This window comes from Xiphophorus couchianus, chromosome 5 (assembly GCF_001444195.1).
Source record: "Xiphophorus couchianus chromosome 5, X_couchianus-1.0, whole genome shotgun sequence".
NCBI classification, from domain to species: domain Eukaryota; kingdom Metazoa; phylum Chordata; class Actinopteri; order Cyprinodontiformes; family Poeciliidae; genus Xiphophorus; species Xiphophorus couchianus.
Genome location: NC_040232.1, coordinates 15,532,120 through 15,552,267, shown reverse-complemented (window position 1 = coordinate 15,552,267; position 20,148 = coordinate 15,532,120). Strand labels below are relative to the sequence as shown.

Sequence of the window (20,148 nt, the reverse complement as noted above, 5' to 3'; positions counted from 1 at the left end):
GAATGCTTGGCTACAGGACGGTTTGATTAAATGAAGAATGTCATACTCTAGTCTTGACTCATTATACTCCAGCATTTATTGTTGGAAGGGATAAATGATGAATATCAATAGCATGAGATTGAGTCAAACATAGTCATATATGCAATATTAGACAAATACCTTGTGCAAACTTATCATTATTGAATTACTGTTGAAATGAAGTGATTCCTCATGCTGCCCATACTAGAGTATGTAACATTATACATGTTTATAATCATTCTCTGTTTTAATGTACATGGACACATAATACTTAAAATGCAAGCAGACGCTATATACTACTTTTTGGCTTACTCAAAGCAAAGCTAATATCAGAAACTTGGAAAGTCAGAAGATGCACAATTCATAACACAAGAGATGGATGGGTGGGTTAATGGAAGCAGGGGGTTTATTTAAGTCCCTGGTTTAAGTCCAACCCTTTTTGAATATGTAAATAAATGAGCCAAAGATAAAAAAAAAAACATGGCTAGAAAAAAATCAAGGATGTAGGATGCGAGAGGGAGGAGGGGAAATAAAGGAGGGGAGCGGCATGAACAAGTGAGTAAGCGATCAAGGGAAAGAGAGCGAGAGAGGGAGAGAAAGAGAGAGAGCACTCTGAATTGTGAGTGGCTTACGACACTCAGTGAACAGAAGGTGCTTCTGCATGCGCTGTCAGTGTACTGGTCTGCTGCAAGGGATTGCTCGCTCCTTCGCTTCCCACATTTACCGCCCCTGCCTGCCGGACCAGCACCAGCCTCCAGCAGCCTCTTCCAGCTGGCTGACAAAACATTTGGAGAGCAAGGGAGTGAACAAAACCTGCGAACCACAGGGGATGCACGTCGCCTATAAACAGATACCAGCCACTGGGATGACAAGGAATGCTGTTACACAAGAAAACTGAGAAGAGGAGTCACCTCTGCAATATATATATATATTTTTTCTTGCTTTCGTCACAGGAGACACGATTAACAGCTTAAATGGATTTAAACCTCAAAAGACAGTGATTTCTTGCTGAGACGAACACAGCATTTCAACAGCTCAGCTGAAACTTAATCAGAGAGGAGGAGAAAAGACCGCCACTCAGAAATTATTCTTCATCGGTTTTTCTTGTTGCTTTGGTTGTCTCTTCTTCCCTCTGATCCTTGCAGCAGAAGACTGCAGAGGAGCAAAAGAGACAGAGCTCATGCATGCAGACAGGGGAACTTGCACTTCCTACCATCTCGCTGAAAGCTACTTGGATTCTTCCTTTTTCTGGCTCTTTCACTTGAAAAGAACTAAGACATTGTAAGGCTGCCAAGGATCTGGTGTCCACTGAAAAGAGAAAAGGCGGGGGGGGGATGTGTGCCACAGTGAGGTCTTTTTCAGATTCGTACATAATTAGTGTTGGGGCACAAAGCAAGATGCTAAATGGAGATTGTCAGCATTTGGATAGGGGTGAGTAAGAATCATTTTGAATAAGAGCGACTGGAAAGGACAGTTTCATTTTTCATCCCCTCTACTCTCCACCCACTGCCGAATATCTTTCATTGGCAAAACAGAACTGCTCTTTATTTTTCACAGTTTGGACAAAAGACCTGTCGGTGGACTGCATAAAATAAATATATCAATCTCTGCAAATAAAATACAAAGACCAAATGAACTCAACAGTTTAATCATATATGTTGAAAAAAATGATCTGAGAGGTGCAAAAATAATATCCAGAGTGGTTCAATGGACATTTTCTCCCTGACATTCCTGGATATTTATGCTAATGGATTTCCTCCTAATTGGACTGTACTTAAAGTGGCCACTGAAGAAACCCCCTGGGTTGATACTGTGTTCATTGGGTATTTTTCTGAGAACTGTTTCCTTGGCAGAGGCGGTTTGTCCAAGGCTGTGCCGCTGCGACAGCAAGCTGCTGTACTGCGAGGGGCTCAACCTCACAGAGATCCCCCGCAATCTGAGCAGTGCCATGGGCCTGTCTATGAGAGAGAACAACTTGACCGAGCTGCATGAAGGCCAACTAGCTGGTCTGTCACAGCTAACCTGGCTTTATCTAGATCATAACAACATTGACATTGTAGAGGAGGGTGCATTTGAGAGGCTGAGACGGGTCAAGGAGTTGGACCTGAGCAGCAATCGGATTGAGAGTCTGCCAAATGGTACCTTCAGGCCCCTCCCAAACCTACGCATTTTGGATCTCTCATACAACAGGCTGCAGGCACTCGAGCCCGACCTGTTCCATGGCCTTAGAAAGCTCACCAATTTGCATTTGCGCTACAACACTCTCAAATTTGTGCCAGTGCGTATTTTTCAAGACTGCAGGAGCATGCAGTTTCTGGACTTGGGATACAACCAACTACAGAGCCTGGCAAGGAATTCCTTTGCTGGTCTTTTCAAGTTGACTGAGTTGCATCTTGAGCACAATGAGTTGGTCAAAGTTAACCTAGCCCATTTTCCTCGTCTTATCTCTTTACGTACCCTTTACATGCACAACAATCATGCCACAATTGTTGTCAACACCCTGGAGTGGACCTGGCCTTTTTTAGAGAAGATTGACCTGTCAGCCAATGAAATCGAGTACATTGAGTCACATGTTTTTGAGAGTACTCCCAACCTGAAGGTGCTGATGCTTGACTCGAATCGCTTGGCTTCTTTGGACCAACGCATCCTGGATTCGTGGTCATCTCTGGACAGCATTACCCTGGCAGGCAATGACTGGGAGTGCAGCCGCAATGTGTGTGCCTTGGCCTCTTGGCTGAGTGCCTTCAGAGGCCAGCGTGACAGCTCCCTGCTGTGTTCAAGCCCCGACACTGCACAGGGTGAGGATGTGTTGGATGCAGTCTATGCTTTTCAGCTATGTGATTCGTCGGCAGAGGTAACCACAGCAGGCCTGTATGCATCAACAAGAGATCTGGCCAAGGGTGGCTCTGTGTTTCTGGGACCTTTTACCCCAAATCCGTATGAAGGTGAGGGTAGTGAGGTGGTCACAAGTTCTTATACTGTCACAGTGGGCCACGACGACCTGGAAAGCACCATGCAGATCCACAGGGTAGTGACTGGTACCATGGCACTCATCTTCTCCTTTCTCATCGGAGTCCTCATTCTGTACATGGCATGGAAGTGCTTTCCAGCTGGAATAAGGCAACTAAGGCAGTGCTTCAGCAGTCAGCGTCGTAAGCAGAAGCAAAAGCAAAGCATGCAGCAGATGGCTGCAATTTCTACACCGGAGTACTATGTTGACTATAAACCTAATCACATTGAGGGAGCTTTGGTTATCATTAATGAATACGGCTCTTGCACTTGCCAACAGCAACCTTCACGAGAATGTGAGGTGTGACTGTGCTTTTTGACTACATCTTTACCTGTGATTATGTGAATATACAGTAAACCCCTTTTTGGATACTAAAGAGGGGGAGATGTTGTAGAACAAAAGGGAATTATTTCATCTTTTGGACACTTTTTACACAGCGTTTCACTGTGATGTAGAGGGAGTATGCTTTACATGGCTGACTATGGTGGATTTATTGCTACTGCTCTCTACTGCTACTTTGAAATCAAAAAGCATAATGGGCACCTGGCAATGGGACGTGTTGATGCTCTGACGAAAATCAGAAAGGAATATGTTTTGTGTACTGGGAGCTTTTCTCTCACGGAAGGATATTTGAGCTTTAATGTGTCTTTCTATTTCAGAACATTTAAATATTGTTTAAAGATAAACTGGAGACAAACAAGATGAGAAAAAATAAGGAAAAGAAAATGAGCAAACCATTTGTATTATGGTGCATACAATATTTGAGGAGCATTTAAAATATTAAAAAACTGTTTAATTAAAAATGTAAAAATAAAAGTCTGTAAAATATGCTAAAAGAAGTGCAAGTGTGGAGAAATTGAAAAAAAAGATAATCTATTTCTTTTGTAAAGTACAAAAAATGTTTAAATAAATGAACCACTATTCACAGTACACTCATTTTGTATGTGAGAAGCCTGTCCCAGTGGAAGAACGACAATAGATGTAGTCTTTGTGCTCCTGGACAAGAGAGCCATGATTCTACAGTGTATCAAACCAAAAAAAAAGAGAGGAAAAAGAAATGGATGAAATACTGGGAAAAAATTAAAAATGAAAGAGGCAAACAGATATCTCCATTTCACCTCAAACTGCTTCAGCCGCATTTGTTGGTTTACCATTCATTGTCTTGTTATCGGCTTAGTTTCTTCCTCATTCCTTCACTGTGAACAGATTCAAAATAATCAATTTAAATTTTGTAAGCATGTTTTAATTTTATCACATCGCCGCTCGTGTTGCATTGAAGTAAAGAAAGCAGAAAGATCATATTCGAGACCGTTCACCGCCCTTTGGCTACAATAGAACAGAGTTGCAACATTTGGCCAATTTAAACACATAAATTCTTCAATCATTTAAACCATGCACATGTAGATAAAAATGTAATTCAAGTAGTGTCAGAACTCCTGAGGAGATTATCCACCAGCTTCAAGCAAAATTTGCACATGCGGTGTTTACCACTGTGTTTTCATGTGATATAAAATGTTTGTTGAATACAAGGCCATGCAGGCGTGTGTATGTGTGTGTAAATCTTCCTCTGGTCTTCACTGTGTAAATTAGTGCAAACTAAGAGATGTGGTGTTTCCTGGCTACTGTGAAATGAACAGTGTGCTGCGTGAAAGGAGGGGATGGGGGGTTTGGTTGATCACCACCACTGCAGAAAGAGGTAACAGACTGCTCTCTAGTGTGCATATTCTCATACTGTGGCTGCATCTTACATTCCGTTCACCATGTTCTGCAGACTCCTACGGCAGGGGCAGCGTAGATATACCGAATTTGCAAATGCTTTTCTGTGAAAACGATAATTTTGCATCATTCTGTGTTATTTTGAAATAAATTTAAAAAAGAAGATGTTTACGATTTGTAAGTCAGCAGGAATAAAGTGTTTAAGAAATCACTGACAATCATTACATGCTCAGTTTCAAAAAGACTACTTTCTTTACCTTGTTCAAGTTCCTAAAAACAAGCCTAAGCATAAATAGTAATCTTGTATTTCTCAAGAAAATGCATTTAAATGACCCCAAAAATGGCCATGTCACAGTGAAGAATGGTTTAGTCTGGTTTAAATTGGTGAAACATGTTATAGGTGATATAAAGCCTGGAGGTAAGATCAGCCTAATGAAGAGTGATGAGAACTGAAAGTCCCTCAGGCAATTACGTGTCTGAAAGTGGGGAGAAAAGAATTTGGCAGTAATTTAGGATAACCTTGAATAAAAAAAGATACTACTCATTCTGAAATAGAATATATGCAACAGAAAACCTTTGCAATTCGGAAACATCTTGACATTATTTGTTGAAATATCACCCAATTTCTTTAATGTTACAATAATGTTTAACTTAGCAGCCATCATAAACTTGTTTTCTTTACAATAAAATTAACTGTCCAAAAAGGTTCATGTTAGGGTCAAGGAGGGTTTGTTTAGTTTAACATTTTAGCGGCGCCACAAAGCCTGATAATAAGCTTAGCCTGAAGCAAAGAGGGTTTAATTTCCCCAAGTCAATAAAGTTTCTGAATGTTCGACAAAAAAATAATACTTTGGCAGTAATTTAGGATTACTTTACCTTAAATGTGAAACTGCTTATCATTACATTGAAAATATGTATGTGAAAATGTACTCATTTTAAAAAACTATTTTGACAATACTTTCACATTGTTCCAAAGAGAATTTTCAATTTATACAATAAATTTCCATTTCATAAAGATTCTAAGTAAAACAGATTAAACAAATGGTAAACCTGTGACAGGATTTTGTAAAAGTATTATAGAAATGTAACAAAATTCATTCTAGAGGGGCAAAAATATTAGCTAGACACGTATGGCAAACTAGATTTTCTGCCTTCTTTGACATCCAGTCAAAGTATTAATATTGAAAAGATGGAATAGCTCAGGTTATCTCAGCAGGTATGAGCACACACACAACCCTTCCTAGCATTGTTGAAAATTGATTATAATATAAAACTAACCTCAGCAAAGCAAGTTATAGTAATAATTACTATCAAACCAGTTAGGTGAAATTTACTGGTCAAACCTGATGTACAGTGTCCACAATGTTGCATGGTAATGTTTTTAGTAAGTAAAAAAGTTGATTAACTTCGTTGAACACATTTATTGTCGGTATGAGGTACTAAAGAAGCAAAAGCACCTCTCTCTGCAATTTTTTTGCCGTGAGCCATGCTTTTCGAGAACAATAATGGCTCAAAGTTGCCATGTGGGAATTTATGATCCATTTCATATTTATGGTAGCAAAGGTGTTCCACTTTAAGACTCAACATGGCTGTTAATCATGTCTTGTCAGATCATGAGAATGCAAATGACTGCTGTAGGAATCATGACGAGGACTGAGATTTATTTCATCCTCACATGCTGTCAAGAATTTCAGCCCTGTTGAAACAGGCTGAAACAGGCCCTTAAACATGCAACTGCAGGGTAAATTTGAGGCTGAGGCCTCATTTATATAAATATTAGATGATACCCGACATCGAGGGCTGGGACTGGTATGGCTATTGATTTCATTTCACTCTTTTCTTAAACAAGCAAGCAGGGCGAAAGGTGATCGAGAATGGCTTTGAATATTTTAATAGCTTTGAGTCTTTGGGGTCGACATTAAACTACTTTGGAATTCTTTCTATCTCTGCTCACCTTTACCTCTTGTCTCTTTTCACTCTCTGTGTTTGCAAGGTGGACCGAATAAGGAGAAAAACATCAATTTATCTAACTGACAACAGATCAAATCTCTGCTTGACCCGAGCTTGAGGTGATGATTCCCAGAAGGGAGATAGGTGCTCTCAGACAGCATCCATTATAAATGTCTTGATTGATGATCCTCGGTAAAAATCAATACAGATGAGTGGTAACCAAAAGGATCACAGTGGCAATAATGTGTTCAACCCTCCTTTATATTTTCACAACTAAATAATTTGTAATACGGAAACCCTCCAGTAGTTTGAGCAATAATAAATGTTTCACATTCCAACTGCATGATACAAGCACTAATGAGGTTGTGATTTATTTTTTACAAGTTGTGTTGTTTTGCTTAAAGGTAGTATACGAGGGGAGCAGAACACGTCAGAAGTGCAGCTGTTTTAATGTGCTAAATAATATTCAGCCCACATGCTAACAAATGCCAAGTCATTGTTTTGTGTGCAAAAATGTAAGTTTGAAATGACAGACACAGTCATGATTCTTCAACAACAGATATTCATTCAGGTAAAGTCTGTCAATAACTCCACCTTTAATGTCAATAAAGGTAGAGTTATGTCAAACTATGAGGTGGTTTTGTTTGTACAAAGAGTAAAGAATTCAATGGATTTCAATTTATCTATAAAGGTACAGTTAACAGCATTAAAAATTTGCATTTTTAACTTTTCAACAGTTAACAGTCACCCATCAGGTAAATTTAAGACAAAATGATGATAGAGTAGATATTGCTGCATTATTTTTAGCATATTACATTAGCAGTATTTAGTTAATCCTTCCTGTTATCTGCTGAAAACCCTGTTCTCTCTTTCTTTATTGCAGCCTGATTGAACCAGAGACAAGTCTCCTCTCTTTTTAAATAGCTTTCAGCAGATTTTGAGCTTCCCTTAAGTAAATTTTTAAGCAGCTTTCTGGTTCTGGGAGACATTTTTGAATAGTCTTCCTGCAGTAACAACTTCCATATTGATGAGTGCTGCCATTACTTTTACTTGGTAGCATTTAAGTTTATATTATTTAATGATGAAAAATATTCAAATTTGTTTTGCCTTTCCAATCAGTTGGTCAAGGTGAAAAGCACCCAGTCCCAGTCACTAGGTGATTAACTGGTGCATTACCAGCAAAGAGCTCTTGTGTGTGTACTGTGACGGTATGTGTGAACGGTTAAGCTGCACCATCAAACAGAACCTGCAAACTCAAACTGTATGGAGAGCTGCCAACTGCATTATCTATAAACACGTTAGCCCCACAATCAATCAGCAAGCGCAGCAGTCGGAGCTGTCAGACTCTTGTGCCTTGTTGAGAACAGAGCAAACCAGGTTTCAAATTGCAAAAACAAAGCCAGAACGTAGAGAACACAAAAGGTGATGCCTTCACTTTTGTGTCAGAGTGTCAGCACTAAGTCCCTAAACAGCAGTGTCAGTGATAAAATGTCAATCTGCACATCTTCAGGAAACGACTTGCATTTCGATTACAGCAAGAAAGCCCTTAGAGATGCAAGCAGATCCTTAAAAAATAAATTAACCCGGCTTCCTGTGAGAGGTATTGATCAGGCAACATTCTGCTTTCTCATTGCGACTGGGACCGTTGCGGCATAATAAACACTTAACACCCCCTCATAACTGGATGGAGAGCTAAATCATGGGTGGCAGCATGTACCGCAGTGGGTTGTAAGAAGCTGATGATGACTAACGACAGAGTGGAGGCGGCTTTCCTCAGCTTCTTTTTTACAGGTGGGGTTTGAAGGATCAATATCTTAATCATTATCAACATTCTCTTTAAAATACAAAATCTCTCTCTCTTACCCATTCCCTTTTTTGTGTGTTTTTTTTTTTTTTTGTCAGATCCTGATTGCTAACAATGTCACATAATCCACTAACACAATCATGGTATTTATATAACCTACATACAAACTGGGGATTAATTAAAACATGGCATACCCAGGGACTTTTACATTTAGATGCAGAAATGAAGCATAGATGTGTAACACACAGTCAAAAAAGCAAGTTAACAGAAAAAAAATGACAATGGTCCAGTTGAGCAGTGTAATTATATTCATTACATAGACTAACTCTCCAGGCAGCCTATAGGTCTTGCTTCCCACTGCTTCATTTACATGCACCACGCAGATCGAATGGTGAATTAATAACAATGACTCAGGAGTCATTATTCTAACACAAATACAGAACTGTAGGAAAAGAAAGTCGTTGTTGCTAAATATGAAACTTGATAGGAAGTGGAGTTAAGGTTATCTGTTGAATATTTAGATAGGCAGTGGCTAAGTTTATTACTATAATTGTTTTTTCCTGTAGAAATTCAAATGCTTTGGCTGGATTAGCCTGTACTGATGAGCTGCCTTTTAACATTACCATCGGGGTGAGTGGGTGAGATAATACACAGGCTAACAACAGCTGGGTCTGCATCTGGGGCTTCATGTAACCTGTATAAGAGCAGATGTGGGTCAGTGCCTTATATTCAGCGCATTAGCGTGGCTGAACGACAAAGCTTTATCTCTGGCAGGACACAGGATTTTCTACTCATTTATCATTGTTACTCATACCTTTGGTGAAAAACCCAGCAAAGCTGATTGGATATTGAACAAATCTAAGACAATAAAGGCTAAACATGTCAACATCTCATACACATGAACTGATGTGGTTTCTTAATCCATGTTTGTTGCAGACAGCAGAGGTTTTAAAAATTGTTGCTGCTGCAGACATGTGACACACAAGATACTGGTATCAAGAGTACTCTGATAATACTGTAACATAAAGACTTAATCAACTACATTAATATTTCTAACTGCACTAATGGTTGTGATAACTAAAATATTTTTTAGGCAAGCTTAAAACACAGGGTTATCTTCCAATAGAAATGGCTTATAGGGAGATTATTTTGGCAGAGCTTAACAGAATGGTTGGGCCAAAAAATGTGAAAAAATAAAGTATCTTCAAATAGTATCAATGTTGATTAAATTACATTATGTTGAAAACATACAGTCAAGCAGAAAAATATAGAAAGCAGCCAAGAAAGTCATTTTAAACATGGTGGTTTCCAATTGATGAACACATATCCTTGGTCTGAACTATTTATGTCAGCTGTTCTTAACTAACTACAGTATGTCCAGCTTTGCTTGGAGTGTCGCATAATTTCAAAAGATGTAAAAAATTGCTAAATGTTTATGAACTTGCATGGTAAGCAAGTTTATGTCAATAAAAATATCTTCCAACACTTAATTTATTGACAGAAGTTAGCTCAAAAAGTCAAACTCATGTATGGACAGAGGCATTTCTATTTCTCCTCCTGAAACTCTTGAATGAACTTTGCTTCTCGACCAAATATGATTATCCTTGAACTTCATGCCCTTTCTTCTACCACATTGTTACCTTCCACTCAACTTCCCATGAGTGTAGTTGAATACAGCTCTTTGTATACATCCAGTCTCCTTAGCAATGACCTTTCATGGATGACTCTGTTTTTGAGGGTCTGCTGGACAACTGTCAAGTCAGCATTTTCCCCTTCGAATGAGTAGGACATACTATTTATGCAAAATTCAAATTTTCTGAGAAACTGAGTTTTGAATTGGTGAAAACTACATTCATTAAAATTTACAGAAATAAAGACTAATCAAATATGGTGTTTATGAACCTGCATATTTCATATTTTGAATTAATGAAATAAATTCTCTCTACTGGGCTATCGCTATTGGACAAGAGATAGGATACACCCTGGGTAGATCACCCGTCTATTGCAGGACACAAAACATCATACACACACTCATTCCTAAGAGTCTAATTTAGAGTGACCAATTAACCGAACTAATGAACTGTTTGATGATATTGTTATTTTTTGGAAGGCACCTCTAATTTTATCTACAGCTGTTTCATCTGAAAGATAAAGCCTTTGGAACAACATAGTGCAACAGTAAATTTGAATAACATTACACACGATCCTCAGTGATGTGATCCTCAACAAGATGTGATCTTTAAGGAACCAGAAGCTGAAACTATCTTGGCACCTAAGGTGAAATGTGTCTTAATTTGAATAACTTACTAATAAAATAAAATGATCATAATAAAATTTCTAACTGTTAATAAAAAAGCAAAAGCTTACCCACAGCTAAGCAGCAATAAAAATGCTTCTAAAATTGATATTTCAAAGGAAACTAACTTTAGATTTCTAAAGCTAGACAATAGCATCTCAATGTTCACAGAGCAAAATCGATCGGAATATTGCTTATGCAGCCAAACTAAATGTAATTTAAGACTTTATGGGGTATTCTAAAGCGCTAAACACTAGAAAACCAGACTTATTCTGGTTCCTAACAACCTGTTTGATTTTAACACCTAAAGTCTGTGGTTTAGCTATTTCAGGAAAATCTCAAATGTCAACTTCATCATGTGAGCATTTGCCCGACAACATAGTGCAGAGGCACATATATTATGTCACACATTAGGAAATTGTGACTTTGTAAGGTATGCCTGATATTTCCCTTTGTTTATTGGTGACTTGTTGGAATATTTAAGTCAAATTCTTTTTTGAATGCCAATTTTATTTGCTTTCGTCCAAGAGTACTGTGTGTAACGTTTTTGTGAATGCAATCAATCTGTCACTGGTAAGCTTAGAAAGAGGCTATCAAATATAAAAATTCATGAACAACCATTTTTGCTTTCACTGGTGGCCTTTTAAACAAAGGATCCCTTTCCCTTCTCAGATGTCTGCCAATCTACGAAATATCAAAGTTATGCACTAAAATAGTCGCAGAAACAAGAGCATTATGATGAATAATTCATATTCAGATCATCCAGAGTAAACTTCAGATAAGATTTCAAAGGTTGTTGCATCCAAGAGGGCTTGATTTGGAATTCAAAGTTAACACAGGTTAAGGAAAGTAAAAATAGGCAACATTTATCATTTCCCATTTATCTGATCTGTGTCAGAATGAATAAAAGCTATTCCAGCAGCTCTTCTTGCTCCCTCTTTCTTCCCTATCTTTGAGGCCAGATTGGCATCTCTCCAGTAGCCTATGAGATTGGCTGCATAAATGGAATTGCCCTATTCGCCAAGTGTCAGCTGATGAAAAAAAGGGGGGAGGACTGTGCACACTGTTTACAAAATCGCCAGGTTGAAATGCACCCAAGGTGCAACAGGTACTTAAGATGCAATTCCAGAAAGCATTGTTACTGGGACAGCCTAGGCCCAGGAGCTAATCCAGCCCAGAGGCTTTGCCAAAAACACAAGAGATAGACTTACCTGTAATAATCCAGGCAGAGCAGAGGGCCAAAACATCCAACAAGAATGCCAAAGAGAAAGAGAGAGAGAGAAAAAAGATAGCTTGTTAATCCAAACCCTCCATTTCAAATTTTAACAACACTACTGGTCTGTTAACATATCCTTAGGTTGACAACATAAATAAAACATTCATTTTGTTAACGATAACAGTCATAAATGGGCGATACATGGAGCAAATGTTGCAGTGAGATTAGACAAACTACAAAAGAGGGTTTGCACTATGCACACAAGAGAGGCATGAGAGCTACAATTATACTGACTATGTCATAATTGTGGCAGCTATTGTACTCAGTTGCAAAAAAATAAAAGACCAGAATGACACTTTATGGAGAAACTGAGCTAACAAACAGCTATTTGTTAGTGGTTAAAAAAAGGCATCCAATTCTGCCACACAAGCAGTAAAAAGAAATCTATCCAAGTTTATAACGCTCCCATGATTCTGTGCAGTCTAACTGCATTGAACAAATGGAAATAAAAGCTTGATCATTTATCACTGTCGCAGGAAACTAGTTAGCACTGGAAACTGAAACAGGACAGACGCTAGAATGCTTTATTGAAACTTCTTTTACTGCTCTCTGTATACAGAAACACATCTCTGATTTTTAGGTGGCCTATTTGAACGAAGTGAATGGTGTGAATTTTAACAATCTCAAACATACAAAGCTGCTAATTACAGCATGCATATGAAGCATCGAAGCTGCATAGACAACCCAGTAAAAATCATATATCTAAGGAGTTTAATAAGAAATGAAAAAAAACCTGTTCTTACACATTATAGTGCTGTCAAAACAAAGGTGACATTTGTTTTTTTGCATAATAAATGTTATCACTCGTATATTCTGTTTGACATTTGTGTGAAAGATTGACACAATTAGTATGCAGAGGCATAATGAACACAACACCTTCATAATCTTGCAAAAAGCAACACATTGTTAAAGTTCAGATTTAAGCTGTCATCACAACTATTCCACCTAGGAAAATTTAATCGCTAAAAGGAAATAGAAACCAAATTGTATATAAAATAATGTACTTGTGTGGAGGTTTCTGAAATATACTGGAATTAAGTCAAAGATATGTAAAAATGTCATCAGAATACAAACATATTTTTAGTAAAAAGCATTGATTTTTATGTGTAAAAACTCTGCAGCTTCTGCTATGTAAGTCCATTGCCAGGATATTCATATAGTGAATCTAAAAACAGCTTTTAGATGACTGCTAATTAGATATTTCAGGAGTCTGCCCATAATGCCAGTCATCTGTGAATGTGTAAACTGGAACATCATGTCTGTTTGCCATGAGGGAAAGAAAACCTGCTTCAGAAAACAAATAGGGCAATCTATTTTACAATTTAAATAGTTTTTTTTTTTAAATATATATTTTATGAGATCAGTACTATTGTGTGCCATTTTTCCTTTTTTTCTATTCAAGAACTGTGTGAATTTTTGTTCTATTCAGTGCTTTAAAATAATGGCAAAAGGACATGGGGGGTTTATTGTCAGAGACAAATGACCATCAAATTTAACAGGTCAAAACTTGGACCATCCTTAAAAATGGGATATTTATGAAAATTATCATTTCCAAAATTGAGCTTGTCAGTATATTAAAAACTCAGACAACCAACAAAGACAAAGAAACAGGCATAAGAAGGCAACCTCTAGAGAGGCTTCTAAGTTACATACAAAGAGATTCGAAAATTAATCATTAACAGCTTCTCCTGTGTTTCCAGAAATTTACCAGAAAATCGGTCAAATTTAAAACTGGCCTAAATTTGACAGCTTTTCTTGGAAGATGAAAATTATTTTGACAAAATGATAAGACAGAATTTCTGTTATGACAGTACTGACAGCATCAAATTACATTTTGTCCCAGTTTGTAAAGCCCTGGTTTCTTGTAAAAATGTATATTTGCCTACTTTTTGGTTCAAAGAAAACAGCCTTATGGGGCATTATGATCCACCATGTTGATAAACTTGTGATTATGATTGACAAGATAAGTGAAGCTGTCTCATATTTATACGACAGCTTCACTTAAAAGATCAAAGGTTGGTCAAGGATCTTTCTCAAGATCAGACACAAGAACCAATTCATTTTTAAAACAATGCTAAAAAACCCGATGACATCTAGATGGCATACTGAAGCAAAAATGACAAAGCAAAACTCCAGATGCACTTGTTAATTTCATCTTCAACATCAAAGATTGATTCCCGAGACCATATTTCATTTCTTAATATCATTATAGTAATTACACAATGTATGTCACAATTTAAAATTTAATAAAAAATAATTTCACTTTCATAAGCTACAAAATATCAAGCTGCAGCTTATCATTTTTGTAAGCAGTTGGTTGATTATTTCATCATTGATTGAATCACAAACTCTATACAGGAAAAGGACATCAAGTGCAGAATTTGTAAAGAAAAACAAAAATTTAAATAAAAAATATAGAATAATCAAAGAACAGGCTGCATCTTACACAACAGCAACTGAGAAAAATAAGACAATTAAATAAAACAAGTCAATAATCTAATTTCTTAAACTATATACTCTGCTTCAACTTGCAACTCCCTGTGGCAATAACATGCCACATATTTATTAATGTAATCATGTTAACTTGTCAGGATTGGATCTTCAAGAATGTCAGACAGCAGGAAATGCAGCTGGCATAAGCAACACAAGTTAGCTTGTTGCTAACGAATTTAAAATGAAGGAAGTGTCAAGTGGCTGGGATGAGTGGCATCCATGTGAGCAATGAATAAAGATAGGAACATTTTCACAGATCAGACCAGAGACGACCACATCAAGTGTGATCTAAGACATTTCTTGGCATGACATTTTGATTAGAAAACATTTATTTGTGGGAGTTTGTAGATTTTACAGGATTTTTACACCAGGAGTGAGTAAAATATATAGGTGTTCACTTACTAAGCAAAAGTTTACTCAGATCGACAGATGAACTGTGGGTGTACAGGGAATAAAAAGTACTGGCTACTTTTACTGTAAAGTAGCCGGTACAGTAAAGAAAAAACTTTTAAAAAAATACAATTCAGTGTGAAAGTGTAAGAATCTGGTGACATTTGAAGGAAAGAAAATAAAGCACATTCAGAAATAGCATGACAATCTCAAGGTAGGGTTCCCATTTAGCTACTGTTATGCAGGAAATTATATGTTACAGATGGTATTTATACTCATGGATATAATAAACTAACCCTAACTTTGCATCGATGCAATAGTAATGACTGGCTTTTACAAAATTAAACAGGCAAATGCATTTAAAGGTAAAACAAACATTCATTCATGTGGTATAACTAGGACATCGGGGTTCTTCGAATACTTTCAGTGTTTGCTTCATGTTATTTTCATTATGTAAGAATTTGTGCTAGATAAGAAAGGCAGAGTAACGCTGTCTCTCTACAGATCTGCCTCATTCTCACACTATAAAATCATGAAATATCAACTTCAGAAACATTATTACAATCAGTCTCATCATCAAAATGGTTGCTCCAAGCCCCTGCTGCAGGGCTTAACGACAGTGTATTGAGAATGAAAAGGCACATTAAAATGGGTTGAAGCATGCAATCCCCCAAAAACGGCTTTTGCTGCACTCTGCATGCATCAAGGACGTGCAACAGTAAGGTCGGGATCATACACCGCCAGAATACTGAATAAGAGAAGCTCGTGTGGTAGTTTTTCCTAATTTTATACTGAAAAGTGTAACAAAGCATTGGATGTAATTGTTTTTATTGTTATTACCAGTGCCCTGCGACAGACTGGCGACCTGTCCAGGGCGTACCCCGCCTCCCGCCTGGAACGTAGCTGGAGATGGGCACCAGCAACCCTCCTGACCCCATTAGGGACAAGGGTGAACAGCCGATGGATGGATGGATGTTATTACCAGTATAATTTCAAGATAACAACTGTCAGGAATGAACAATCTGCAAACCAAACAAATCCAAATAGGACAGACTGACATAGTGACACCTGCAGTATACTGCAGGATATACAAAATAGGTTGGGATTTGTTCTGCAGAGAAAAATAAGTTCCTCTGCTCTGCCTTTATTTAGTGAGGGTTGCACAGATTGAGATCCTGGAAGCATCTTTAAGCTGTTGCTGTGCAACCACAAAGTCAGCTGCAGTCCAGGGAATGTTCATCTAACGGTAGCCATAAAAAAGGGGAAAAAAGATCAATGCCATTCGTTTTTTTTTTTTCACTGCTCCCTCTACATTAGTCGCCGTGGTGCAGAAGAGAAAAACAGATGTTCTCTGTCTTCATGCCTTTTTATATTCCTTTTACTGTCGGTTTGTTTTTTTAAAATTATTATTTTAGGTGCTAGGGGTGTGAAAACACGCAAAGATGTAAGGTGTTCTTGGTAATTAAATGTGTGGTACATAAATGCTAGTTTATCTTGCAAGTAAGGCGCCGTGTGTGATCACTTAACGGCAGGAACCATAATATTAAAATTAAAGCAATTCCAGTCTAATATTTACATAACATATTCGTGCACCCTTTGAATCCTGAATACAAAACTCATAACAACGAATTTGTCTAAATTATGAATTTGACTACATACAACCTAAGGCCAAGCTGCATTTCAGTGTGACCCTTCAGAGTGAGTCAAAAGAAAGCAGAGAACAAACCACCTTTTTTTTTTTTTTTTTGTGCAATTTCACATGCATGCAGGCTTCAGGCAAGTGTTAAGTTTTCCTTCACTGTAAGCATTTGGGACTGGAGAGTGGGAGTTGTTGTCTTAAAGCTGGCACTAATGAAACCCATGGGCTTGTGATGACAATAGAACGATGTGTGATGCAGAAGAACTTAGTCGAGTCTGTGATCTGCGTTTGGTATTGCTTGTTTTATCATATGGGAAGATGAATTTGGAGACTCCTATTAGATAGAAAAGAATAAATAAATAATATTAATCTAAGGGTTTAAAAGTATTATATTAAAAATATACATCAGTTTATATGTGGTCTACTCTAACCTTTAAACATTTTGTCTTAAATGTCTGAATTTACCATGACATTTTGAATATCATTCGCTATTTTTTAAAGAGCTTATTAAATTTATGTTCTTCAAAGCCTGTGACATCATCTAACAAAGTTTTGTCATTAGACATGGACTACTTTGCAAATCTTACAATTTCAGAGTACAAATACCATGGTTTAAAATATCATAGGGTTTCTACAAAAAAAAAAAAATGTAATCGAAAATGTATAAAATGATGAGATTGATTTTATTTCTCACAGGAAAAGAAAATGCAGTTTCTGCTGGTAAAAATAATCCTGAATATCGCCCAAACTTTAGTCGACATTTTCCCAACCGAGATTCTTCAGTCCAACGAGTGACGATGGGTGATATATTTGAGTAGATGATGTTTGGACTATTTTTTTGGGTGAAACAATGTAAACATGCCCAAACTGATTTGCCACTGTTCTGCAACCTTTGAATGCATCCCCACTCCAACACATCTGAATCAAATAACTGATTAGTCCAGGCCTTTAAAACATTGCTGACATGTTATGGATGTAATTCAATGTTTTGATTCAGGGATATTGTAGCAGAGATGTGTCCAAACGTTGCAGGACAGTGACACTCAAGGGTTAAAGTTGCAGACCCCTGATGTACAGTACATATTGAACATGCATATTTCAATTTTCTAAAGCTGATGGTATAAAGCTTTGTAAGCTTTATACTTTTTCCTTTGTATATTTTATACTTAATGAAGGATGAGTAAGAAATAACTCCTTTGTTCTTACAAGGACATCACATCATCTCAAGCTTAACTGCAAGATTTACATGTGACAGAGAGAACAACCAAGACTGAAAGAGGGTTAAAGGTTTGGAGCACAGGAAGTTGACAATGCCAAAACCAAATCCAACCAGATGGTCCCCAGAACAAGCGTTGCCTAGAGCAATATACCCACCCCCTCACCCCATTTTATTGTACATTGTCGCTTTAATGAACTGCAAACATTCCTTCCTTAATCTGCAAATTATTACAGATGAATCTGAAAACATCTGTGTTTTCCACAGCTGTGTTATGCTATTTATGCCCTTACATTGCAAATATGCAATAAAAACAATTCTGTTTAAATGAAGACATATACCGTGTTCCAAATTATTATGAAAATTGGATTTAAGTGTCATAAAGATAACATTTTTTGTTGTGCTATTAAATTTATAGATGGTATTGTGTGTCAGGGCTCTTTGAATCATTATAATTAATTTCAAAGAGCTGGGTTGATTAGTTTGTCTGGTGAGCTCAATAAAAGGAAATCTACTTCAGAAGGATGTTCCACATTATTAAGCAGGCCACAAGTTTCAAGAAATACGGGAAAGAGAAAGGATCTTTCTGCTGACGAAAATCATCAGATAGTGTAGTGCCGTATGACAAGGTATGAAAACATTAGATATTTAACGAAAACTGAAGCGTTATCGTACTGTGAAGAGATTTGTGGCTGATTCAGAACAAAGATGGGTTTGTACAGATAAAGGCATAATGAGGAAGATTTCTGTTAGACAAATTAATTGGATTAAGAGAGCAGCTGTTAAAATGCCCTTATAAAGCAGCAAGCAGTTATTTGAAGCTGCTGGTGCCTCTGGAACCTCAAGGTGGAGGATCCTCCAGAGGCTTGCGGTGCATGAACCTACTATTCGGCCCCTAACCAGAGCTTACAAGCAGAAACGGTGGCAGTGGGCCCAGCCATACATGAAGATTAATTTTCAAACAGACTTGTTCACTGATGTCTGCTGTGCAACCCTGGATGGTCAGATGGACTCAGTAGTGGATTGGTGCTGGATGGCCACCACTTCCCAACACGGCTGTGACGTCAGCAAGGAGGTGGTGGAGTCATTTTTTGGGCCAAAATCATGGGGAGAGAATCATTGGTCGGCCCCTTCAGAGGTCCTGAAGGTGTAAAAATGACCTCAGCAAAGTATATGGACTTTCTGACGGATCACTTTCTTTCATGGTTCAAAAAGAAGAGCCGTACCTTCCGTACGTCCCACAGACACAATGGCTTCTAAAAACCTACTGAAAAAAGACAAAAGAACCAAGCTTTGAAACAAACCATTCCCAGTCACTCAATTATTCTGATATTTAACCACCAGTGTAACTCTTACACCATCAGCAATGTAGCTAAATGTATTGAACTTGAAAAAATTAAGCAACACCATCTTAGCTGACATAGTATATGAATATGAATAGGATTTCCGTAGCAAAATCATCTTCATGCATGACAATGCACCATCTCATGTTGCAAGGAATACCACTGTATCATTGACTGCTATGGGCATAAAAGGGGAGAAACTCATGGTGTGGTCACCATCCTCCTCTGACCTCTGACCTCAACCCTATTGAGAACCTTTGGAGTTTCCTCAAGCAGAAGATCTGAATGCAGTTCATATCAAAACAGCAGCTCTGGGAAGGTATTCTGACATCCTGCAAAGAAATTCAAGCAGAAACTTTCCACAAACTCAGAAGTTCAATGGATGGAAGAATTGTGCAGGTGATATCAAAGAAGGTCCTATGTTAACATGTAACTCAGTCTGTTAAGATGTTTTTGATTGAAATAGCTTTTGATTTTAGTTCATGTGACCACATTCAAAGAATGACCGTTTGCAGTTCTTTATAATCCATAAAATGTTTAGAAAATCTGCTGTGCATAATAATTTAGAACAGAGCATTTTGAGTTTTATTTTACTTTGCTATACTGTTCTCATGGGGGGCTTTGTTCAGTAAAATTTGATTTACACTGTAATAGTCAAGACTTGAAAATTGTACTGATCATCATTTACATTGACCATTTAAGAAGATCTGAGAAACTATCACTTGCATAATAATTTGGAACACGGTGTAGTTGTTTCAGATTTATAAAGCCATAAATAAAAAATTTTTAATAGTTAAAAAGAAATCTTGTTATTTTATTGTATGTGTTACTTGTGCATATATTTATCATTTAAAGGTGAATGTGGTGAATGGGAAAGGCATATTGAACTATCCTGAACAAATTGTTTTTATTTCCTGGAATGAAGCAAAGCACAAAGTAATCAGTGAGCAACCTTTTTTACCCCACTCTCAAAAGCCCACACACTAACACATCCCAC

General features: G+C 37.5%; 2 protein-coding genes across 2 annotated transcripts in view; one reads left to right on the top strand and one right to left on the bottom strand.

Annotated features, from left to right (window-relative positions):
- The window catches only part of ctnna2 (catenin (cadherin-associated protein), alpha 2), a 307,681-nt gene that overhangs the window by 139,941 nt on the left and 147,592 nt on the right, over window positions 1-20,148 (bottom strand). The window lies entirely within an intron of this gene.
- lrrtm1 (leucine rich repeat transmembrane neuronal 1) lies at window positions 641-4,968 on the top strand. Its single transcript, XM_028017939.1, has one exon. It carries the CDS (start codon window positions 1,760-1,762, stop codon window positions 3,332-3,334), a length of 1,575 nt encoding a protein of 524 aa, XP_027873740.1. The 5' UTR covers window positions 641-1,759; the 3' UTR covers window positions 3,335-4,968.

Coding starts and splice junctions, on each gene's coding strand:
- lrrtm1 (XM_028017939.1), top strand. CDS start 1,760: ATGCTAATGGATTTCCTCCTAATTGGACTGTACTTAAAGTGGCCACTG.